The sequence below is a fragment of the Trypanosoma cruzi genome, genomic scaffold, assembly GCF_000209065.1.
Source record: "Trypanosoma cruzi strain CL Brener 1047053517089 genomic scaffold, whole genome shotgun sequence".
Classification (NCBI taxonomy): Eukaryota; Euglenozoa; class Kinetoplastea; order Trypanosomatida; family Trypanosomatidae; genus Trypanosoma; species Trypanosoma cruzi.
In genome coordinates this window covers 281,926-305,242 of record NW_001849567.1, presented here as the reverse complement: position 1 = coordinate 305,242, position 23,317 = coordinate 281,926, and the positions used below count along the sequence as shown (strand labels likewise).

Genomic DNA, 23,317 nt, shown 5'->3' with positions numbered 1-23,317 from the left:
ACAACATAGAACCGTCTTGGCGGCACAAGCATTCAAATGAGAATGGAATCTGACAAGTCGATTGAGAGCCAATTTATACACACATTTAAGCGCATATATATGTCTGCATGCTGAAAACTTGAAGATTGGTAGGGATTTTCCCCAAAATGATGATTTCAAAGTGCTCTGTTTACATTTTTCGTCTGTGAATAACGGCGAAGGAAGGCCTACCGTGTGAGCAAAGAGTGTACTGTTCAACCGCTTGCAGTGCGCCGATGAGTTGCGCCATAGTAGCTGTAGAGAGCGAATCACCAAACATGACGGCTCCTCGACAAGATCGTGTGACCAAAAATTCAAGAACAGCAGAAGGCACAACTCGGGCGCCGGGGCTCTCTACAATCCAATCGCATTCTTTTGAGCTTTCCTTCTCGGTTGCGGCAGGCATTTGCCACGATGGAAGGACCGTAACGAGCTCCTCCACGGTTTTGCGAAGGGCATCAATGGTTTCCAATTGTAGCACATGCCCCTCAATTTCAAGATGGGGCCACTGCGTGACCGCCACACAACACCATGACAATTGGGTGTATCTTGATTTTGATGCCATTGCGGACCTTATTCCAGTGCATTGAAGGTTTTCGTGCGCAAAGCGCCATCCCCACCTCGCAAGGAAATCTTCGTAGGTCGTAACATCGCGGCGGATTTCCTCTGGTATATGCACGGGAACGGAGATGGGTCCAATGTCTCGACGCACGTACGATTCTGCAGTCGTCAAAAAAAACTCTAAACGCAATCTTTCATGAATAGCATGCGGATCAACAATGTACAATGCGGGTGGGGGTAAATGATGAGACTGCGCCTGCTTACAAAAAACTGGAGGCACACCCATCGTTGGCATGCCATTAATTGACGTCGAGGAGGGAGATCCAATTTCATCAAATGGAGAGGTGTCTGAAGGCTCACCCACGTCGTTCATTTGAAGAAGAAGGAACTTTCGATCCCATTGTGCAATGAGGTGCTTCGCGCGGAAGGGACAAGGTGTTCTCTCCTTGTTCTCCATCTCGCCGGAACCCGGCCACACAGATGGGCCAGAGTAAGCGCGAGGCGCAAAGAGAGAGGGATCAATTGTCAAGTGCATGGCGGAGCGCACCTGTGAGAGTGTACTTGTGCCACACAAGTTTCTACCCAAATTTATTGGAAAAAAAGGTGTTCGCCGCGGGAAGGACGAAATTGGGGCGCCACCAAAACACCGTGCTCTTTTCGTGCCGTTCACGGAAGAGAGGCGTTGGGCCAAAAACGATACGCGCAGCGCCGTCCCCACAATTTTTTGTTCGCCCGAAGCATCCTTTGTCTCCATCAGTTTCCCCACAACAGAAAGAGAATCTTCCCTTGTTGGTGTTTGGATTGCCCTCGGTGTATCTGTACCCAAACCACACAAGTATTTTCTCTCCGCTGACTGAAACATCCTCCGAAGCGTGGCATCGTTGCTCTCTAAGAGGTTACCCTCCAGAAATACAATGATCGGACACAACGTAGTGAAGGAATTTAAAACCTGAAGATATATTCGGTGTGACTCATCCACAACATAACACGCCGTGGATTCTGTGTGCCTGCAGACCACGACTGTGCCTAACGCAGAGGGGCGTCGGCCCACACGTCTGGTTGCATCATGTGTATCCCACGCTGGGATGAGGAACAAGACGACAAATTTGCCGGGATCCACCACAACTTCGCGAAGACGCGACGATGCAATTCCATTGGAGCATTCCAACGATTCCCCGCAAAGGCGGAGATGTGGAAAAAACGAGAAAAGGATACGGTGCGCAGTGCGAAGTGTGCATGAACGATCGCCATCATCATTTTTGCTTTCCGGTTCCATTCGCCGCCGCTTTTTTAACTGCTCCACCATTTCTTTACTCCTTTGCACCGGGTAATTATGTACATAGAAGACATCAGCGTTATCATAGGCAGCTTTATTTCGACCATCACCGCTGTTACTCAGATGCAAATAAAACGAGGCACTGCTTCCCGCGCCTTCGTTGAGGGAAAGATACAAAGGAGCAAAAACACATTCTACGGCCATGCGATACGCAGTTAAGAGAAGGGCCTGCCTTTCAGCGCGAAGTCGATATGATGTGTAGCTCCATCCTGCTGCACAACGCTGTCGTACAGGCATACAGTAGAAGAGATTACGAACTTCGCAGCGCAGGTGAAAAAATAACGAAGAGGGTTGATGCTCTTTTTGCTTCTTTGCCAACAAACGTAGATATGCCTGTAGTTTTGTTGTTAACACCGCAGGAATGCCATTCCAATGGTCTTCGCCTTTGTTTATCTCTTTGCCTTTCCAATGCCCCTCAAAGAGTATTCCCATGCCTTCTGTGGAGTGGGCCGTGTCCTGAATACCGCGTGTCCTTTGCATTGACGATTCCACGGCACAAGTTAGCCTTACTTCTTGACTGACAGCCGTGAGATCTGACATCCGCTCTGCCTCTTCGCCATGGCAGGAGATCAATTTGGCAACGTCCAGCTCAGCGTGCCGTTGACACTCGCTCGTGAGTTCCACGGTGAAGTTCGACGCGGAGGGCGCGGCCACCACTCGGACCTCACGAATGGACCACCGCAGCGGCGGCGGCAGTGAGCGAAGAAACTGATATACCACTTCCACTGCGACGGAAAAGGAAGGGATACGATGGGCAGCACGGACCCTGACCGCATCGTGGCGCTGGAGTACCGAAATGACGCCCTGTTGATCACTTATACCGGCAAATGATGCGGGGAAGATGAAATCACGTTCCATTCCAAACCTTCCCCCCTCCTCCTGCACGTTGTTTGTCCAGTCGTGGCAGTGATGGGGGTGGTGGAGTCCTTCTAACGTAAATAACAAGGACACACCCACACGGAGAGAGAGAGAGAGAGAGAGAGAGAGAGAGAGAAAACCAAAAACAAACAACAACTACAAAAAAGGGAGCGGGAGCGGAGGAAAAACACATTTTACAACAAACACTCATTCAAAATAAAAGTTTTCGTTTATTTAATGTAATTAGTGGAAAATTTTATACGGCCGGTTGGCTCTTCACATTTGGCAGAAGCACCCACTCCCCCACTTTTTTTCTTTTCTTTTTTCCTGCGCAACGCGCAAAACAAACAAACAAACAGATGGCGCTGCAAAAAGCGAGAAAAGCGTAAATGCTACTACTAATACTACTAGTAATAGTAATAATAATAATATTAGCAATGAAAGGGGGGGCTTACCTACTTCCATACACACACAAACACACAGACACACACACACACACACACACGTGGGAATGAAGCAAAAACAACAAAAAAGGATTTCCCTCCCTCCCTTCCCCCCAAAAAAAGGATCGGAGAGAAAGAGAAAAATAGAGAAATAAAAAACAAAAGCGAGAGGGAGGAAAGGAGGGTGTGTGCGTGCATGTGTGCGATTATGTTTCCTTCCTTCTCACATGCCACACCTTCCCCCCTCTTCCCCCCCAAAAAGAAATAAGCAAACACAGTTCGGAATAAAATAGCTCTTAAAGGGGGTTTTGTTGCTTTCAAATAATTTTGTTTTTTCATTTTTATACCAAAAATATTTTTATTTTTACATTCAATCAAAAATAATCAATTTTTTTTCTTTTTCTTTTGGCTTTTGATTTCGGGTTTCATTTTTACGCCACTGGCATTGCTCAAGACACGCCCTTTTTTTTTTTTTTTTCTCTTTCCATTCGGACGACTGCTTCAAATTTCATCAAAATACATGATAGACACTTCAACCTGTTCGATCGGATCAAAGAATTTTGTTGTATACGGTTGCAGGGAGTCCCCCACCGCAATTCTCACTGGTCGAATGGATCTGCAAGAGACACGTAGTGGCGTCTCGGACGTATCATCACCAAACCGCTGCGAAGTAAAGCGGCGAAGGGGTTGAATGGCATGGCGTACGTTCAAACGCATCAATGGATGCATCCCATTCGTCACTACCTTTCCTTTAGCTCGGCGTTGGGCGTACTCACTTTCCGCAGCTTCCAAAATTCTCACCTCACCACGTGTGAGAGCGTGCGTGTGCAAGTAGTACATTCCGGTACTGCGCGTTCTCACCAGTGGTGCCTTCTCGTCACATTGCATAAAGTCTTCCTTGAGGCACGGTACAAGGTACGGATGACATTTGGCTTCGTCAGGTGTCAAGCGTTCTTCCGGGTCCCACATCAGGCATCCAAGAAGAAAATCAAGAAGCAACAGTGTCGATACTGTCTCTCCGGCGTCGTCGTCATCATCTCCATCGTAGCTTGAAGGGGACGTCGCCATTACTAAGGGGTATGCTTCCTTGGCAAGATGCGTGTCGGTATGTTTCTTTTGCTGTCGCATTTGCTGCGTTTGTTTATTAGATATGATTGCCTCTTCCCTCTCTTGAATGTGAAGAAGCTGCAGGAGATTAAGGAACTGCGCGGAAGGGCGTTCGGTATTCGGTGTTCGTTCAACTTGTAGAGATGCGAAAAGGTCCCGCATTTTCCCTTCTTCTTCCTCCCCCTTTTTCTCCTCCACGTCGCCAGACGAAGTGCGCATTTCGTGAAGCCTCTGAAGCACCTCCGGTGGGGGCATACCGAGCACTGTAATGTGTCGCTGAAGAAGTTCTTTGTCGGATTCCGCAACAAACAGAGGAACGCCCGTGGCAAGCTCGTAAACGACACAGCCAAGTGACCACATATCAATAGCGGGGCCGTAGGGAAGCTGCAGTGCCACCTCCGGGGCGCGATAAAAAGTACTCTGCACAGGATAGATGCATGATTTCCCCACGTGGGCTGCACCAAAGTCAAGTATTGCTATGTGTGATGTGACCACGTCATCTTCCCCATCATTTTCTATTTCCTCAGAAGCTGCCATGCCAGGTACCCCTCTCGTATGCAATGAAGACAAACTGTTGATTGAATCTAGAAACAAAGGGCTGTCGTGCTCCCGATCATCACCATCATCATCCAGTTTAGTACCATCCCTTTCTTGCTCCTCCAGAGAAATTTGTCGCTGAATGTCAGGTGGAAAGGCTACATCGGACAAGCTTCGATCAAAAAGCGCAATGTTCTCTGGCTTTAGATCCGCGTGAGTGACGTTGGCATCTGAGAGAAGCTCCAGCATAACCACCATTTGAGCTGTCATAGCCCGCGTGAGTGCCATTGGCATCGGACGGAAAAGATTTACCCGGAGCAGATCCTTGATGTCCAGTCCAAATAAAGGAATCGCGAGGATTTCATGTGAACGGAATGTCAGACGTGTCAACACCTGCGGGATCCACCTCCTCACCTCTGGTTTGTTGTGCCACAGAAAATCCAATATGTCGGCTTCCCTCCTCAATGTTTCGGCGTAACGGGGAAGATTTTTTGCTATTTTCAGTGCACATTGTTTTGGTATGGGCCGGGCTGCATAATCAAGGGCTCGCACCACAATCCCGTACGTGCCACGGCCAAGAACTTCCATACACTCAAAGCGGTATCCCACATGGTCTCCAGGGATGATGCGATAGTTATGATCGTGATCATCAAAGGACAGAGGAGAAGGCTCGTTCTTCGCTGGCTTCAGTCCGCTGGGAGGCATAGAAGCCAGCGCCGCGCACTTGGCGTGTGCCCCACAGTAGTACACGTGTTGAAACCCCAAGACTTCCTCCTTCTCGTGCGCACTGAGATGACACCCACATCGCGCCAGGGCTTCCAATGGGGAAACGGGCAGTTTGTTGCGTCCACACGTCCAAAGATTACAGCGTTGGCGGCTCTGCAAACGACTTTCCAACGGTTGCACCGGATTGGATTTCCACGCCTCCGTTTGTGATCCTTTTGTCTCATTCTGTAAAGATACCGGTTGCATTCCCCGGAGTGAATCTCTCAAAGTGGAAGACGAGAGAGGATCGACCCATCTCCTTTTCTCTCCTTTCTTCTCCTGCAGGGAATCCATAGCCACTTCTGGCAACGGCTCCAGTCTAAATGAAGTGTTGGGAGTACTCCTTGGCAACCCATACCACACGGGTGGCAAGCTGCATGCGACGGTGGAGTTGGGCTGTGTGGAACTGCATGATGTCTTATTCATTTCTGTGGCACCAAATATCGGCGTTTCGTTGTGCGGCGTCGTTATCTGCACACCACCGAGAATTGACATAAAACATAATGACTCTGGGGTGGCGGAACTCTGTTGTGTCTCGATGAAAAATCGTTCGAGTTCTGCCTGATCCAACTCGCTCCATTCCCCTTCTTTACTTTCTGTGAGCCTGCTTAGAGAGCGAGTGGTAGCATTCAGGCCCGACAGATTCCCCACCTGGGCTATTTCACTCATACTGAAGTGAATAGGCGCTGCAAAGAATAAGAAGAAAAGTCAAAGACATAAAGGTAAAGGGGAATACAACAAATAACAGCAGCGGCAGGAGAGGGAGAGAGAAAAATAAAATAAAAAAGGAAAACAACAACTCCTCCACACGCTAAGGAATACACATGCAAACAGACAGGCGGAGGCAATTCGAAAAACCAGGCAGAGTTGAATAATTGTACAGTACAGTTTGTGATTCTCTCTCTCTCTTTTTTTTTTTTTTTTGAATAGTACAAGGCGGTGTTAGAACACCTGTCGAGGCGGCAACAACCCGCCAATTACGCCCACGCACATATATATATGTATATATATATATACAAGAAAAAAGAAAAAAGAAAAAAAAGAAAGAGAAAGCGAAAGGTGTAATTGGATAACACATTTCACGCATACAATACACCCATTGTGTCCCCAAAGCAACTCCTCTGGCTCATCATCATACTCATAAATAAAATCGAAGCCACATAAAACAAAAACAAAGGGCCACACGCAAGTAACAATCCTTGTAGAAGCGACACCCGCATCTCGGTAACCCGCATTTCGTCGACCGTCATGATGTCCATGACTGTAAGCATAAACACAAATGGCGACAGGAAAACAAAATACATCTTCTTTGGATCACCTCGGGTGGAAGGAGCACCAAATTTCGCATGAAGTTCGTGTCGATAGTCAAAGTCCGGAAGGTATCGACGTGGGAAGGCGTAGTACGGCCGTGTCCACGAGATCCATCGAATACCGAGGCGGCGAAGATGATATCCACTACTCCTGACACGGTGCTGTAATTCGCCATGGCTCGGCTGAGAAGAGACGGCGGCCTGTTTGTCGTGTTCCCACCGTTTCGTCTCCAGCGACGCCCACCAACCACTATTTGTCAATAAAATGTACGCAGCAACAAGCAATATAAAACATAAGCCAATGACGACAACGGCCAAATAAACAGCGGCCAAAGCTTCGCGTTTGTGCGGAACAAGCACTTCTTTTTCCTTTGGAGGAAAAAAAAAACCTTCTTCTTCCTTTAAAACAGTTCGAGGGGCGTAGTAATGGCGTATGGTTCCCATGTAGTTAAATAAGTACAGGGTGAAGAAGGCCAGAAGGACCTGGAGCGCCGTGAATACCTCCAAGAAGACATATCGAGAGTAAAAACAAAAACCGGTTGAATGTGAATCCAGTGCCGTACCAACAGCCGCATGCTTGAGACGAAACCGAGGCGCATTTGGGTCCTCCGCAAGGAATGTGAGGGTGTCCACCGCCGCGTCCGCTTCACAGGCTTCCCAGCGGAAAAATGCATTCCCCATCACCCCCCGCTCCTGTTCACCATATACATGCACACAGAAACAGAGAGAGAGAGAGAAAAAGAGGAAAAGCGAACGGGAAGTTGTAAAATAGAAAGATAAACAATAACAACAAAAAGCAGAAGCATAACAATACGTCATTTCCCATTGCTACGTATATATTATATACGCAAGGGAGTGTGTGTGGTATGTATCCTTCGGGATTTTCACAGGCCTCTGCCCCTCTGCCGTCGCGCGTTGTTCTGTGCCTGAATCTCGTCAAAGTGACGCTCTGCCACAGACTCGGCAGAAGGTCCCACAATATCAGCTTCACAGAAGGCCATCGAGGAAGACAATTCCGCGTCATTGCGCTCTTGTTCCTGCTTGCGCTTCTTTTGTCGGTCTCTGACCACATCCAACTTTCTCCGCAAATTTTCAGCCTCGTGATCGGCTTCTTCAACACTATCAAAGAGACCAATTTGCTTTAGCATTCGGTGGAGTCGTACATTGCACTCATAATCCAATGCCTTCTTTTGGGTTTGCCACATATCCCGCCGCTCCTCCGCGTCCACACCCGTAAACTCTAGTCTGTATTCATGTGCCTCTGCCGTGGTCAATGCTCCGTGCATGCCGTGCGTCAGTGGATAGTCCTGGATACCAAACAGCGCTCGCATCGGCGCCGTGTGGTTCACAAGAATAATCTTGCAGCTACTCATCATGCTAATGCCCAGCCACACCGGTGCAAGTTGAAATGGAAAAAGGTACGATAAGAAGACAGGTCCAGCAAAACATTGACCGAGCAGTGAAACTGCTACGAAGGCGCTCCAGGTGAGAGTCATGTGCCGTTTTATCTGCCGTATCCACCCATCGAGTCCGTCATTAAAACCCATGCGGCGCCGCAAGTGATCGCGAGTATTTAAAAGCGTCAACGTGGCCGCAACTCCAATCGTTGGATCCATCGTGACACCAAACGCACAAACGATCATGGGCGAAGTCACCGCACTGGTCCCAACAAACTCACTCAGCTGTTGTGCCGGGATGCACAAACTGTACCACGACCCCGCCATAGCAACGAGATGAAGGAGCACCAGACGCACGTTGTCTGTATGATGGTTACGGAAAATACGCTCACGATCATTTTTAAGCTTTTGTGCGGCAACCTTCTTTTCCCACAGGATTGCACGGGGGTGGTCGATGATCGTCTTGTAATCCTGGTGAGCACTCTGCAGTTCGGGCAGCGCGCAGGCCACGCGGGCAAGGCAGCAGTCGCCATAAATCGTTGCCGGAAGCAGCAACATTCGAAAAACAGTCCCACCAACAACCAACACGCTAAACGGATCGCATACACCGATGCTATTTGCGGTGAAGAGAGCGATGTTGGCTAGGGCGGTGGATAATGTCCCAAATCTACAAACCGGTGTGTCCCGCAACATCGTTGCGCCGGAGAAACAGGGGTGTAATGTAAAACAATGATGTATGTGATGCCGTCAAAGTCTATCCCTTATCGCCCACCCTTCTCTCCTGAGCTGCGGACACACACACACACACACACACACACACATTTAGGGAGAGAAAAAAGCAAAAGAGCACGGAATCAATAAAAAGAAATTTACACAACGACCCCATCACACGTTGCAATACACACACATAAAGAAAGAAAAAAAGAAAATAATAATACCCACGAATAAATCGGATAGGTTTCAGTGCCCCAGGACCCACCCCTTTACGGATGACATGTATCATCCTCAGTTGCATAGCAATAAACAGAGGAAAATGAGTGAATACAAGGATATCCAAAAAGCCATTGGGCTGATGAAGAGAAAGAGGGGTATGTATGTATGTGGGGGAGAAATAGGTCAGTGTACGAATCGATAAGGCATTGAGTTTTCATGTGCGGTTCTCCGCGTCCAAAGGTGTCCTAAGCTTGTGACTCATCATGGCAGTGGTGGTGGCGGCGGAAGCACGCTGCGCGTATCTATGCATGCACACATCATGTATGCTGCTGAGACGATTCTGTGGTGAATATTCCTTCCCTTCTATTCTGTTATTGACTGCCTTTCATTCACGGGTGGTGTGTCGTTTAATCAGAGGCCTAAAGTGCACAAGAGCAAATGATGGAAACAAAAGGAGAGAGAGAGAGAGGAAAACAAAAAATAGACAAAACCTTCCCTTCTTTCCTCAATGGAGAAAAAAAAGGCGGGTAAAGAAACATTCGCACAACACACACGATACCCATCAGTTTTCATTGGTGCCAGCTCTTCTCTTTAACACATTTTTTTTCTTCCCTCTCAGGTACCCCGCCGTCTCCATTTCCATGCAGATTCAGAAGTACCGCAAACCAATGGTGACATCGCATGATGGCTGACCACGTCTAGTCCTCCTCAGACGCCAGTGCGCAGGAGGGAGGTCGACGCTGTTGGTGCGGGGTCGTGTTAATGAAAATATCATTTTGAGAGTTGCGTAGCAGATGAGCCACGGCTTCCTTGACGCTGTCACTGCTGCTCATGTCATTGACGTCGGTCTCAACACCCCCTGCAATTTTCGTTGTTGTTCGCCCCGGAAAAAAGCCTTCGCGCATATAAACATTGAGCCCCTCATGCAGAAGTCTCTCCCTCCGCTTGTATTCGTTCTTCCAACGCCGTCGTTCCGCCGTTACCTGCACATCTTTGTGTGAATTGCAGCTACTCGTCCCCTCAACTTCGGCAACGTAAGCCCGAGCGGATGGCGATTTTTGTGTGTGCGGCTCTCCTTGCCGTTTCATGTGTGCCGCGAGGAGCTGTTGCAACACAGCCTCGGCGTCAGATGATACCAATGTATGGTCATTGACGTGGCGGGGCGTCCTACTTGTGCCGCTGAGTTGCCCGTAATCTTCCTTTTTGCTTCTATGACTGACGACGGCATCCGCACCGTTCCTCACAGAACGGCTCAGCCGAAGTTCTTTCCCTCCTTCACTCCTTTCTTCCTTGTCTTCCTCGTCCTCCTGCTCCAACCACTCAAGCGGTTGTGTCAGCAGTCTTCTTACTTCATGCAGTTCTTTCCTCACCGCCCGCAGCGCGAAGGGAGGAGGGAAGTTGGTTGGTGCCGCAATGTCGACATCCACGCAGCGTTCAGAGCCAATTGGTTGGTTTTCTCGTATACCGAGAGTCCTTGCGAGGGCATCTGCGCCCCGCAGCAGTCGCCGCACCTGACTCAGGAAGCCATCGCGCTGATGGGACCAATGACAAAGAGCCATGGCGCACTCCTCCGTAAGATTATCGATCTTCTCATCAAGCGTCCCCAACTCACGCTGAAGCTCTTCAAGTTCTCTTCGCTTTTTTTGCCTCTCTTGCTGCATGTGTGCCAACGTGGCATGGAGGGTGTTGCAGTGTGTCGTTTTTGGCCGAATGTACTCTTCCTGAATTCGCATGACAAGCGCATTCGCATCGCGTTGCAGAGCCGCTGGAAGGTACGTGGCAGCATCGATCAACGGAACACGGTTGTGGCCTGTGTGTGGACCAACAAGCAGCGACAAACCGCTGCAGGTTGTATGGCAGCTGGTGCAGTAGTAGTCCTCCACTTCACCGGGAAATATGGAGCAGGGGGAGAAGCACATCTCTGTCATCCGACCAAATCGATCCTTCTTCTTTTTCTCTTCGTTAATGCTGCTGTTGTTGTTGTTGCCAGCTTTGTAACGCTCCTCTCAGGTCGCTACACCCCCCTTTCTTGGGTGTTTCCCCGCTTCCTCTCCCTCCCTCCCCTGTGGATTCGCACCGGGTCCTCCAGTGCACCTGACTCCTTCTATGATGTCTCCTCTATTTCCTTCTATGCCAATGGGGTGATCTGCGAGAGCAAAGAAATGCATGGGGGCAGAAGGACAAAGAATCAACGCACTCCTGCACAGTACGCACACACAAGCACCCTTCTCTCTCTTTCTCTCTTACTCCACAAGCAAAAACAACAACAACAACAAAACACCACGGGACTCACAATTTCGTTCTCCTTCGTTTTCCACGCAGCCCTTCGTCACATTCGGAGGCACCAACAACGGCTGTCAATGAAGATGAAGACGCCGAAACGGAAGAAACGAGCTCTTGCCTTTTCCTCCGCGGCACCCAACGGATACGTGTGGCGCAGACGGTCATGCCCAAATCGCTCGTTCCTTCCCTTACAACTTCCGTTGCGCTCCACCACTCGTATGCCCCGCGCATACGCGTTAATGCCGATTCCAAACTTTCTTCTTCATTTTCTTTCCCGTCCTCTGCATCAGAAGCCACGCTCTTGCTGTTTTCCTGCTGCAACAGGCGCAAAAAATCCCCCTCCACATTCTTCACACGCTGCTCGCAGAAGTTGATTACCTCACAGGATGGATTTGCTGCGAGGATCTCCGACAATGTATAGAGCAGTTGCGGCCAGTCCCTCGCGTTGCCGTAGAGAGCATCGCACAGCACTACCATGTCGACGCGGTCCAACTCCTGCTGTAGCGCCAGAAACGATGGAGACGGTCCAGCATACGGCCATGTCTCCTTCGGCTTCGACCCAAGGGATATCTCGTCTTCTTGTTGCTTCTTCATTCGCTTCTTTAAACGCGGTGGTGGGCCCCATCGCAGCGCCAGTGCCGTGCATGAACCCTGCCCGTTGCTCCTTAACCGTATCCTCGCCGCATTCATCTCAATATTCTTTTGCATCAGCGGCAGGAGTTCCTTCAGGTCCGTGATAACGACGCGCGCCCCTGCCATCGCCAGCGCAATGCCAAGGCAACCAACGCCAGCACCGAGCTCAACCACGCGGTAAGCACTGGCCTCGTCACGGAGCACGTGCTCGTGCAGATAACGCAGGGCGACGGCGTTACTGTTCCACAGCACTGCCCCAAGCTGATCCTCGGCGTTTTCCAGCTGTTGCTGCAATGATGCATCAAACGCATCCGTGGCCGCTTCCACATTGTCATCATCACCATCATCCACCGCCCAGTGCACAGTGGCGACGTTCCCATACGGGCTCTCAACCTCCTTCACCACCCAGCGGAGCATCCCCTACATATATGTATAGCAATTATATATATGCATATATGTATACATACATATTCATGGCGATGGGGAAAAAAAATACATGTAAAAAAACAACAACAACAAGATCATCACACACATACACACACACACAAAAAAAAAAAGAGTAAAGAGAAGAATATAAAATGGATGATGGCCCTTAAGAAAGGAGGCGGTGAATAATACCAAAAGGAAGAGTAAAATTGTTTATTCTGCGAGTCGCATGGAACGATAACGTTCCTGCAATGTTCTTTCCTTCTGCTCAATTTCCGTTAAACGGGATGTGGCATCATTAATTCGCCGTTGCATCTCCTGGCGCTCAACCTCACGAATGGCACTGTAAAATGCCAACCGACGTTGTGCCTCTTCCAGCCGCCACCCCCAGTACACACAGACGCGATTTATGATGTCCTCGCCACGCAGTTCCTTCCGGCTGCCAGCAAAACAAATGCGCACCATGCGTTCCAGATGCTGGTAGGCTTCGGTATCATTCGCGGTGTTAGCCGCCACCTGCTCGCGCTGGTGATGCACGAGTTCTTCCAGCTGCACAGTTGCCTCCGTGGCGCCAACATCCTTCCAAAAGTCCGCACCATCCTCGTCTTGCACCGCAGCGACACACGCCGCCAGTTCAATGGTTGTATCCTTTTCTTCTTCGTTTCCTCCCTTTTCCTTCACGTATTCCTGCGTGTTGTTGTAACGAGCACTACTGTCCTCCTCTCGCTTTGCCTTCTTCGCCAAAAACCCATCTGGCACCGCCTTGGCTTCAAGAAGATCCCTCGCCGTGGCGGGCAGCTGCTGCTCCACAAGAGCACGCACGATGCACCATGTACTTTCATCATTATCATCATTTTTTTCTTCCTTCTCCTTCCTTTCCCCCTCCAGTTGTCCCTTTTCCTCTTCCCCATTCTTCGTCGTCATCATCAATTGCGTCTTCTCTGTGGGAGACGACATGTGGTGGCGAACGCGCTTGCGGTTAAGAAAGACGCTTTCAGACTCCACCAACACGCGTCTCTTTGCCTCGCGGAGCCACGATCTCCCTTCTTCCGTGGAGAAGTTCAGTGCCGTCAACGGCGCCTGCGAGGGCTCACTTGGGGAGACGGTGTAGGAAACTTCAGCCTCCTCCTCTTCCTCCGCTTCATAATCCTCAGGAGTGGCAACCGCCACGTTGAACTTGTCTTTTGACACACGTCCACCAAGCAAGGGTTCCGGCAGTGTGCCAAACAATTCATCGACAGATGCACGCGCCCCCACCACAGACTCTTGTTCGGGCAATATGGCTTCGGGCAGCGATGCAAAGAGATGGTCAAGATCCGCAGTGTCAGGAGAAGCACCTGGCGCAGCACTGCTCTTGCTGGTAATTGGCGGCGTCTTCTTCTTGTCTTCCACTTGACGATTCGCAGAGCCAGACGTGCCGCTTGCCAGTCGCAACAGTTCCACGTTGATACCCTCAGAAACCGTAGCCTCTTGTTGGAGGCGCGTCATGTCCGCCGAGAGGTTCTTCACGAGCTCACGATGTTTTGCCTGAATCCCAGCCTCCTGTTTGTCTGCTCCGAGGTCTATGGGGCGAAACACGCCTTTTTGGCCGCGCTTTGACTCGTCATTTCCCACATCGCTGCCTCCGCTGCTGCCAACATCGTCGTCCTCAAGGATTTCGTCCTGAAGCCGCGTGTCGCTGGGCCCTGCGCGTTCCTCCAACATGGCGCGTTCCATGCGTTTCTTTGCCTTCGCTGACAGGGTGCCAGATTCGATGGCCTCGCGATTACTCTGCAGTTTTGCAAGAAAACTTGTGTGTTGCAACTGCTTTTTGCGTTCCTTGCGTAGGCCTTTCTTGCCATCCTGATTGGCCAGACGACTCACAGCGAACTCCACCATCTCCTTTTCAAAAACATCCGAGTTGACAGCATCTGCCTTAGACGCTCTTGTCTCATGGCCCTGATGGTAGGCGCGATGTCGCCTGCGTTCCGCCAAAAAGTCCTCCAAAGTCAGTGACTCATTCCTCTTGTTGTTGCCGCCCTCCTTCTGCTGTCGCTCGTACTCGAGGGCGTCAAGGAGTGTGTGGTAGTGCTCCTCGCAGAGCCACGCGGGCCGGTTCATTCCAGTACGATGGCGCAGCTCACGTGCGATGAGGTTCCACTGATTTGTGAACAGAGACTGCAGCTGCACAAGCTGTTCCTCTTCCTCTGCTGTCCATGCCTCGCGTATGTGCAGCCGGGGGTCAAGGTAATTCTCCCAGCGCTCACGGCACTGCGCCGCTGTCTTACGCACCAACATGGAAGCCACACGCTCCCAGTTCTGCAAACCGTACACTGTCAATGAGGCCCGAAGCACCTCATCCTCACTGTTTGTCCATGCACCGCCCTTGAAACGTATCCGTGACATCACCCGACTCTTCCTTATTCCCTCTTTCTTCTGCCTATAGTACGCATTTCATGTGAGGCAATGAAAGACGGGGGTACACACACACACACACAAACATACAGACACGGGCACACAAACAAAAAACCAAGCAAGAACATTACAAAAGAAGAAAAAAAAGAAAAGAGGCGAACACAGTGCCATGGAAAAACTTCAAATGATTCATTAATAAGCGGCAAAGGGAAGAAAGGTATATGGGATTTAAGAGCATGAGTGACAGGCGCACCAGGGAACACCAAAGACATCGCACCGCACCATGTTTCACAGAGAGCCAAAAAAAAAAAATAATAAAAATGGATGGATTCATCTCGATTGGTTGTTCTGGACACGTGTGTTAATGTGTTTGAATATCAATGTGATTTGCTCGTGCAAAGAAAAAAAATGTATGCATTAGAAGCGAGCGTCTTCACAGTCGTACCACGCGGAAGTGCATTCTCCTTCTTTTTTTTTCCTTCTCATCACACGGGGAATCAGGCTTTTTCCGCGATGTTGCGGCGCCGTGCGACAGCTTCCACGCAGGCGGAAAGCTCCTCCGGTACCTGCAACGAGGGGTCACGAACAAGTAGAAACATACGGCGTACATCCGCATCAGGGATCTCACTGTTGTTCTGTTCATCACAACTTTTCCTCAGCCGGTGCAGTTCTTTTTGCCACGCTCGCATGATGCGCCCGTAGAAGTAATAAATGGTGTCCTGCCGGCACAAACCCAGGCGTAGACAGAGGTCGAACAGTTCATAGTCAATGGGCGGAATAGCGGGCATGTGAGAAGAAGTATTGGGGTAACGTGCAAGTGCCTTGGCGCTGATAAGCTGACCATGCTCCCTTTCTACTTGTTGAAGAACAGGGGCCTCATGTCGACCCTTCACAGACGGCACAAGATGCGACGGCACGTCCTCATGCTCCTCTGCAAGTTTCGGAGAGCGAAGTAACATCACGGAACGCCTGCCCGTTGTGTTGGGCCGTGAGGGATGAATTGGACCCCTCGTCACTCCCACAGGGGTGGCAGGAGAACAAAAAGAAGGTGAAGCGGCTGCAAATTTAGAGACGAGAGCATGATCGTCTCCTGTTTTTCCCTCAGCTCCCATTTCCCACCGTGGAACATCGTCATTATTTCCGTCCCCCACGACACTGCTGTTTTGGTGTCGGATGTGGTAGGCGATGTGTTCTTCCAGCGGCATTACGTAATTCGTGTACAGACGGGCTTTTTCTCGCAACTCCTCCTTTAGGCCGTCTGAAAGCTCCAACGTGATGGTCACTTCCATGCCCTCTTCATTCCCCTCATGAACGCTTTTATTTTTGCCCCCCAACGCCCCGGCTGTAGTGGCGCGTTGCTGGCGGCACTCTTGCAGGGCTCTCTCGACGCTGTCACGAATTAAATACCGCGTCGTTTCCAGTACGTAGCGTGGGCGATTATTATGATCATCACCACCAGCGGCAAAGGTAGCATCGCGTCGATCTGCACCTGCTGGCTGCGCTAAGTGTTGCCGCCGTCTTGTTCCGCCTGTTTTATCGCACCGCGGAAACGGGTCCAGGTGGGAGTAGGACTGCAAGGCGAATGTAACCGTCGGGGAATCCAACTCGCCATCGGGGAAGAAGCGGGCAATGTTGTGCACGGCTCTCTTCTCATCCACTCCGCCCCCTCCACCACCACCACCATCCTCCACTGCCGCCAGTTGGCGTTGCCGTAATTCCTGAAACGACCGCGAGTTTGTCACTGCGGGTTCGATAGGAGAAATGAACGCCACGTCAATGGGCTGTGCGATGGCTCCGCTCCAAAAACTCACGCCCTGCGCGGCGGAATCAACGTCCATGACAAACAACATCCCCGGGAAAGGGGCCGTGACAGCCGCGGCACTGGTGCCACACGGAGGAGTACGCATTGCACCATTCGCACTTTTCGATGGTGCAGTAACCACCCCGAATGGATCGTCTTCCTCCTCCTGCATTTCCCTCGCGTATCGACAATTCTCATTTTCCTTTTTAGCCTCCTGTTTACTATCAGAGGCATCCATCAGGGTGCTGGAGAGCCGCAATTCACTCATTGAGAGTCCACGCTGCACCTCCCAGGGGAGAACCGCCGTCCAAAGCTGCAGAGAAACACGTCGCGTGTATGCACCTCCTGCCGCGACCCGCAGTGAAGGGTGAAGAGAAACACCCTGCGGCGGGGACGCTGTGGAGTTGCGTGATGGATGCACCGTCACACACAATGCCGCGGGGTGTGTGGTCTTTTTCTGCAGCTCTAATTTCTCCGTGTAGTGGTGCCAGTCGCGAAGTACCCGTCTGAGAGCGTTCATGTCCCTTGACACGGGAAGCGTAATGTGGCTCCTGGCAATCTCGAACACGGACCTCATCGCCCCCACGCTGGAATGAAAATGGAGTGTGTTGCTTCTCTTCTACTCTCTGTTCCCATCACGTCATAATCCCATGAAGACAAACGGATAAACAGAAACGAAAACAACAAAAAACAGCGGAGAAAATTATAAACCGATAAAATAAACCCCCCCCCCCAACACACACAAAAAGGGGCTGACCGTATGTAAGTTGCACACAGCAAATATCTGCCCCTCTTCCTTTGCCTCTATCACGACAAATTTCTTAACTTTCTCAAGATTGCGGATACCGGCGCCGCTGTTGCTGTTCCACCATTCAGTTTTGTTTTAATATTCGCTAAAGTTTTCACTTCACTATTTCTTTTTCTTTTCCTCCCCCCTTTCATGTTTCGTCCACTTCTGTTTACAATAAATTTCTCTTTGCCTCATTTTTTTTTTTCGTTTGTGTGTGTGTGTGTGAGCCATGCAGGCGGAGTGGGGTTGTTTTTGGCAGCGTGGAGTGATTGCGCCTTTTGCTGCAGTCATCCAAGTGATTGATGAAGCCAATTCGTGCCACACACACACACAATTGTTTTTAGAGAAGGACAAAAACAAAAAAACAAACAAACAAAGATATAAAAAAAAAAATATGGATTATCACAGGATATATCTTTTATATCTTTATAATATATATATATATATAAACGTATGGATGCACTTCTTTTTTTCACTTTAGCTAGATGGAAATTTGGAATTTACCCCCTTCACAGCTTTGATATGCTGTGACTGCCACTCTCCCGCAGACCGGATCCGGTCATACGAACAAAGCGGGCATTCTGTTGCATCTCGTTGATGCACGTTGCGCCACAGTACGACATGCCCGATCGGAGACCACCAACGAGCTGCCGCACGATGGGGGCCAGCGGACCCTTGCAGGGCACACTGCCCTCCACCCCTTCTGGCACCATCTCGGCAAAGACATCCTCATCCAGCGATTGCTCGCGCTCTGCCTTGCTGAGATTGGCACCAAACCCCGCCATGCCGCGGATGACTTTTACTTTTTTTCCATCCTTCACCAGCACGCGGCCAGGGGCTTCTTCTGTGCCGGCAAGAATATTCCCAACCATGACGCTGTCGGCCCCCGCGGCGATGGCTTTGCAGATATCACCCGCCATCTTTATCCCACCGTCCGCAATGCATGGAACGCCGTGTTTACGTGCCACACGCGTGCATTCCATCACGGCACTGAGCTGCGGCACACCGGAGCCCGCGACAAGACGGGTGGTGCAAATACTGCCAGGTCCCACGCCAATCTTCAAACCATCGGCCCCAGCAAGTATGAGCTCCGCCGCCGCCTCGCCTGTCGCAATATTTCCCGCCACGATGTCAACTTTATTTGTCCTAGGATCCGTCTTGAGTTTTTTTATCATGTCGATGCATATGCTGCTGTGGCCGTGGGCAATGTCCACCACGAGCACGTCCGCACCTGCTTCCACCAGCTTTGCGGCGCGCGTAATATCTTCCTTCTTTACACCTACGGCTGCACCGACGAGAAGACGGCCGCGGGCATCGAGCGAGGCGTGCTTTTTCCCCGTTAGTTTCAAAACGTCGGAGAGGGTTACCAGGTAAATAAGCGCATTGTCCTTTCCAAGAATCGGAATATTGGATGTGCGGTGTTCCCGCATCATTTCCCGCGCCTCCTCCAACGTGATGGCCGTGTTTGTTGACACCACCAGCCGCTCAAGCGGGGTCATAAGCTTCGACACCGGCTCATTCGCATCCGCAAAGTGCAAGTCATTCTTTGAAACGATACCGAGCAGTTTTCTTGTGGAGAAGTTCTCGACGACCATGAGACAACTGACACCGCCTTTCCGTCCCTTCCACTGCAGACCCTGGAGAGCCTCCTCCTGCGTTTGATGCGCCATGATCATACGAGGATTCTCAATCAGGAATGACTGTGCACGCTTCACCTTTGACAGCATCTCGCACTGCTCCCGAATGCTGCAAAAGCGATGCAGTATGCCAATGCCTCCCTCACGTGCCATTGCGATCGCCGTCTGGTGCTCACACACCGTGTCCATGTTGCTTGCCACAATGGGTATATGCAGCTTTATATTGCGCGAAAGGCGGGTTGTGGTGCTGACATCTTTGCGGGAACGCACAGGACTTTTTTGTGGAACGAGCAGGACGTCATCATAAGTAAGCGCCACCGGGATGGACCCCACGCCGCTGACGGACATTCTTGAAAAAAAAAAAAAAGCAAAAACCAAAGAGTCACTCTTGCCCACCAGCACACATAAACAGAAAAAAAAAACGAGAGAGAGAGAGAGAGAGAGAAATAAAAAAGGAAATTAATGCCAAACACATGCAGAAAGAGGCAGCAGCAGCAGCAGCCGGTACTGAGGCATAAAAAGGGGGAGGCCACACCTTCCATGCGCTGAGAAAAAGAAAAAGAAAAAAAAACCGAAAGGAACAAAGGAGGCAAAGAACCCTCAGCAATACATATACATGCACACACTAAAACCGACAGGAAACAGAAACACAAAAACAGAAACAAAAAAACAGAAAAAAAACAAAAAACTGATTATATTTCTTTCTTTCACACACACACACACACAAACATACTCTCTTTCTTTCATTTATATTTCTCTTTGCTTTCGATCGTCCCTTTCCTCAGTTTTTGTTTCGTCATGCCATAATTGCACGTGTTGCAAAACTTTCTTTTCTTCTTCCTTATTACCCCCTCCCATCCTTCCCTTTTCTTTTTCCTTTTTGTTCCTTCCTTTTTTCTTTTTTTTTTTCCTTTCGTATGAATTGTCGCAACTACTGACATGACTACAATCCAATCATAAAACTGCTGTCCAGTTTAGACCACACACACACACACACACAAAATACAAGAGAAAAGACAAAAAAATTTGCTTCATATGCACGGAGCTCATATAAAGGTGCCCATGCGTATATATACACACATACATATATATATACACACGGATATGCATACTCGTTGTAGCAAAAGAAAAAAAAAAAAAAGAGTAGCAATAAACCGCATATATATACATATACATACATATATGTAATATACATGTATACATCCATCTATCCGCCCATATGTGTCATTCGTAAGGATCCGGGCAAGAAACAAAAACAAGAAAAACAAAATGACGTTGTGGGTTGTCAATACCGTCGAAAAAAACAAAAACAAAAAAAAACAAAAACAAAAACAAACTAGAAAGAACAAAGGATCTACGGGGTGTGTGGGGGGATACAAAAAGAAATATATATATATATATATATATATATATGTGTTCAAGAAGAAGAAAAAGAAAAAAGAAAAAAAAAAAAAAGAAAGAGGCCTCCATCCCCACTCCCCCTTTTCCTCTCCTTCTTTCCTTTTTCTCTCTTACTGGAAGTTTCAGTACTCGCCACGCCGCACGTTGGCCACCTCACCGAGGGCAAAGAGGTCCTTCTTGCGCCGCTGCTCCTCCTTTGCACGCTCCAATGCAGTTTGAATCTTCTCCTTCTTCTCGTACACTTCCGCTTCCTCCTCCGTCTGCCCCATGCGCCGCAGCAGCCGCATCAACTCGACCTTCTGCTCCTCGATGGTGTTGCGCAGGTCCTCACACTCGCAGACCTTGCAGTCGTATTCCTCCTTCAGGCGGTCAACCTCGTTCTCTATCTTCTTAATCTTCTTTCGGAGCTTCTTGGACTTCTCCTCCTGCTTCGTGACGTCGTCGTGGTGGTCCCGTGCGTACTCCTCAAGCCGCTGATTCAACACACTCTGAAAGTTCTCGTCACGCTCCTGGAGCTTCTGCCGGTATATTTCCTCCGTCCGCTCAGCTCTCGCGTTGACCTCCCGCAGCTTCTGCTGAAGGTACTCGCACTTCTCGTTGCTCTTCACAATAAGCGCCTTTTGCTTCTCAAGAAGGCCGCGCATCTGATCGAGCTGGTCTGTGCGTTCCTTCAACCGTGCCGTCAGGTCGGCTATCTTCTCCGTGCTGCCATGTGCATTTGCCAACTGCCGCTCATAGTCACTCACCATCTCATTCATTTTCCCCTCCAAATCCACGTAGCGGCTTTCACTTTCCGCTACTTCCTGACGTAGAGCCTTCAGTTCCACTTGCTGCGCCTCCTTGGACTGCACAAGTTTTTCACACTTGACGCGCTCCTCCTCCAAGTCACTGCGGAGACTTTCAATTTCCTTCTGGGCTGCTTCACTGACAGCACCCCCACCAGAGGCATTTTTATTCAATAACGCCAGCACTGCCTTTCCATCCCCGCTATTCTCGTCTAGTTTCATGGCCGCCAATAGCTCCCGTTCACGTGCTTCGTACTCTTTGCGCACTGAATCAATCTGTGCCTGTACACTTTCCTCTGACACCGTACGACGTTGCTCCTCCACCACGCGTGCCTGCGCTGTCTCTGTTACCTTGATCGCATCTTTATACATTTTACGCAGCTCGTCATTTTCACTCACCAACTTACTTAATTCCTCTTTAAAATTCACAGGAGTATCAGGCAAGGCAGCGATGGCATCAAGAAGTCTATTGCGGTGCGTTTGTGCCTTGTCCACGGCGTCATGTAAGTTTGACAGCATGCCAGCGTACATAACAGCTTCATGAGCATCCAGGTTCCCCATCTTTTTGATGGTTTCCCGAGAAGCATCCGCGTTACCACTGATTGCTGCAAGCGGTACCGTCTGTGCTTCTCGCATGGCAGACTTCAAGCCGTGCATCACATTATGCATGTTAGACATGTGGTTGAGTGCAAAGTCGTAGGTCTTGTCATCCTCTGCAAGAATGGCGCGAAGTTGTTGCACAATGAGTGAGTCATCTGCACCAGGGGCGCCAAGCGCCTCCTTCGCCTGCTTTAATTGAGTCAGGTAGGCCGTGGTTATCTTCTCGTGGCTATTCTGCATTTCCTGGAGCTTTGTCTCTAACTTGGCCGCGATACCCTTCTCCTGCAGCTCTTGTTGAGCGTTTTCAAGGGCCACCCGCAGTCCCGCCACCTCTTCGCTGCTCGCCCCGTTGCCACCAGGCGGTTGTGAGGTCCCTTTCCGTACATCCCCCGCCTCGTTGGACTCCCTATTTGCCTTGCGCAGCTTTGATTCCGCTGACTTCAGCGATGCCAGTGCCTCTTGGAGCTTCTCCTCCAATTCCCTTGTTACGGTCTTGTGCTCCTTCCGCATCTGCCGCGCCTCCACCTCAAGTTTTTGTATTTTATTCTGCAGACGCGCCAACTCAACACTATGCTTTCCATGCGAGTTCTCCTGTAACACAGCCTCCAGCTCATTGGCAGTCGCAATGGGCTTGCCTCCATCCTCCTCACCGCAAAGGTACTGAGAGCAGAGGCGAAGGACCTCCTCCCGCTGCAAACGCTCATCCGTCACGCTGGACTCCATAATCTGCATGTCATTCTGCAGCTTCCCAATAAGCTCTTCGAGTTCAATGACTCTACTGGTGGTGGCCTGCCGCTCCATGTTCAACTTTGCCTTGACATTCTCAAAGTCCACGGCATCCGCCTCACGAGCCCTCACGGCACTGTCAAGGCTCACTTCCATCTCGCCCACTTTCTCACGCAGCTCCTCCACCTCCCTTTCGAGGGATCCCGTGCCTTCCGTTTCATACCTCTTCAGCTTCTCTCGCAATTCATGAAGAAGTTCTGTTAACTCAGCAATCTTCTGATCTTTTGTATCCATGTTCACAACGGGCTTATTCTTGATTTGCTTGGCACGGTCCGCAAAACGCAGGGTACTAACTGTCTCAGAGAAGTTGTGTTCACTGGGGCCAATATTTGCAAACATGACCGTCTTACTGGAGCCACCGAGGGAGTCCTTTAACAGCATCGTGAGTGGGCTGCTTCGAAACGGCACATGCCCTCTGCCTTTAACAATGGTGTCAATCACTGTACCAAGAGCACTGAGCGACAGATTTATGTTGCATCCTTCTTTCAGCGTATCGCCAAACGCCCCTGTGTTTGC

The 23,317-nt window shown here is 50.0% G+C and overlaps 10 protein-coding genes and 1 non-coding gene across 11 annotated transcripts, besides 30 other annotated features; all 11 read right to left on the bottom strand.

Annotated features, from left to right (window-relative positions):
• Nucleotides 1-9,028: part of a sequence feature (heterozygous, non-Esmeraldo-like haplotype) that runs on past the window's edge.
• Nucleotides 170-2,773, bottom strand: Tc00.1047053508909.100 (hypothetical protein, conserved; the record flags this gene model as incomplete). The annotated part of the gene is made up of 1 exon (XM_815416.1): nt 170-2,773. The coding sequence occupies one exon, from the start codon at nt 2,771-2,773 to the stop codon at nt 170-172; it is 2,604 nt and encodes an 867-aa protein (XP_820509.1).
• Nucleotides 2,876-2,909: a microsatellite.
• Nucleotides 3,173-3,204: a microsatellite.
• Nucleotides 3,236-3,278: a microsatellite.
• Nucleotides 3,536-3,612: a sequence feature (AT_rich).
• Nucleotides 3,718-6,294, bottom strand: Tc00.1047053508909.90 (protein kinase domain, putative; the record flags this gene model as incomplete). Its single annotated transcript, XM_815415.1, has 1 exon — nt 3,718-6,294. The coding sequence occupies one exon, from the start codon at nt 6,292-6,294 to the stop codon at nt 3,718-3,720; it is 2,577 nt and encodes an 858-aa protein (XP_820508.1).
• Nucleotides 6,617-6,641: a microsatellite.
• Nucleotides 6,643-6,677: a sequence feature (T-rich).
• On the bottom strand, nt 6,705-7,754 carry Tc00.1047053508909.80 (uncharacterized protein; the record flags this gene model as incomplete). Its single annotated transcript, XM_815414.1, has 1 exon — nt 6,705-7,754. One exon carries the CDS (start codon nt 7,752-7,754, stop codon nt 6,705-6,707), a length of 1,050 nt encoding a protein of 349 aa, XP_820507.1.
• Nucleotides 7,820-9,025, bottom strand: Tc00.1047053508909.70 (hypothetical protein, conserved; the record flags this gene model as incomplete). The annotated part of the gene is made up of 1 exon (XM_815413.1): nt 7,820-9,025. One exon carries the CDS (start codon nt 9,023-9,025, stop codon nt 7,820-7,822), a length of 1,206 nt encoding a protein of 401 aa, XP_820506.1.
• Nucleotides 9,029-9,043: a sequence feature (areas merged during assembly that could not be assigned to a particular haplotype. This can correspond to areas where the two haplotypes were merged or to regions with more than two copies in the genome that were merged during assembly.).
• Nucleotides 9,044-15,479: a sequence feature (heterozygous, non-Esmeraldo-like haplotype).
• Nucleotides 9,125-9,153: a microsatellite.
• On the bottom strand, nt 9,444-9,534 carry Tc00.1047053508909.65. Its single transcript, XR_008255570.1, has one exon. It is a non-coding gene; the product is annotated as a C/D small nucleolar RNA (snoRNA), TB5C1C1 (small nucleolar RNA).
• On the bottom strand, nt 9,964-11,193 carry Tc00.1047053508909.60 (hypothetical protein, conserved; the record flags this gene model as incomplete). The annotated part of the gene is made up of 1 exon (XM_815412.1): nt 9,964-11,193. One exon carries the CDS (start codon nt 11,191-11,193, stop codon nt 9,964-9,966), a length of 1,230 nt encoding a protein of 409 aa, XP_820505.1.
• On the bottom strand, nt 11,555-12,598 carry Tc00.1047053508909.50 (hypothetical protein, conserved; the record flags this gene model as incomplete). The annotated part of the gene is made up of 1 exon (XM_815411.1): nt 11,555-12,598. One exon carries the CDS (start codon nt 12,596-12,598, stop codon nt 11,555-11,557), a length of 1,044 nt encoding a protein of 347 aa, XP_820504.1.
• Nucleotides 12,603-12,652: a microsatellite.
• Tc00.1047053508909.40 (hypothetical protein, conserved) lies at nt 12,821-14,992 on the bottom strand (the record flags this gene model as incomplete). The annotated part of the gene is made up of 1 exon (XM_815410.1): nt 12,821-14,992. The coding sequence occupies one exon, from the start codon at nt 14,990-14,992 to the stop codon at nt 12,821-12,823; it is 2,172 nt and encodes a 723-aa protein (XP_820503.1).
• Nucleotides 15,068-15,110: a microsatellite.
• Nucleotides 15,302-15,323: a sequence feature (AT_rich).
• Nucleotides 15,480-15,554: a sequence feature (areas merged during assembly that could not be assigned to a particular haplotype. This can correspond to areas where the two haplotypes were merged or to regions with more than two copies in the genome that were merged during assembly.).
• Nucleotides 15,499-17,379, bottom strand: Tc00.1047053508909.30 (hypothetical protein, conserved; the record flags this gene model as incomplete). The annotated part of the gene is made up of 1 exon (XM_815409.1): nt 15,499-17,379. The coding sequence occupies one exon, from the start codon at nt 17,377-17,379 to the stop codon at nt 15,499-15,501; it is 1,881 nt and encodes a 626-aa protein (XP_820502.1).
• Nucleotides 15,555-16,474: a sequence feature (areas merged during assembly that could not be assigned to a particular haplotype. This can correspond to areas where the two haplotypes were merged or to regions with more than two copies in the genome that were merged during assembly.).
• Nucleotides 16,475-16,745: a sequence feature (haploid, non-Esmeraldo-like haplotype).
• Nucleotides 16,746-19,438: a sequence feature (heterozygous, non-Esmeraldo-like haplotype).
• Nucleotides 17,947-17,987: a microsatellite.
• Nucleotides 18,009-18,042: a sequence feature (AT_rich).
• Tc00.1047053508909.20 (inosine-5'-monophosphate dehydrogenase, putative) lies at nt 18,102-19,577 on the bottom strand (the record flags this gene model as incomplete). The annotated part of the gene is made up of 1 exon (XM_815408.1): nt 18,102-19,577. One exon carries the CDS (start codon nt 19,575-19,577, stop codon nt 18,102-18,104), a length of 1,476 nt encoding a protein of 491 aa, XP_820501.1.
• Nucleotides 19,439-20,138: a sequence feature (areas merged during assembly that could not be assigned to a particular haplotype. This can correspond to areas where the two haplotypes were merged or to regions with more than two copies in the genome that were merged during assembly.).
• Nucleotides 19,653-19,674: a microsatellite.
• Nucleotides 19,875-19,916: a microsatellite.
• Nucleotides 20,095-20,143: a sequence feature (A-rich).
• Nucleotides 20,139-23,317: a sequence feature (areas merged during assembly that could not be assigned to a particular haplotype. This can correspond to areas where the two haplotypes were merged or to regions with more than two copies in the genome that were merged during assembly.).
• Nucleotides 20,210-20,229: a microsatellite.
• Nucleotides 20,292-20,340: a microsatellite.
• Nucleotides 20,388-20,432: a microsatellite.
• Nucleotides 20,529-20,565: a microsatellite.
• Nucleotides 20,615-20,642: a microsatellite.
• Nucleotides 20,649-20,688: a microsatellite.
• On the bottom strand, nt 20,753-23,317 carry Tc00.1047053508909.10 (OSM3-like kinesin, putative; the record flags this gene model as incomplete). The annotated part of the gene is made up of 1 exon (XM_815407.1): nt 20,753-23,317. A coding segment is annotated over one exon (2,565 nt), but the record flags the coding sequence as incomplete, so codon positions are not given.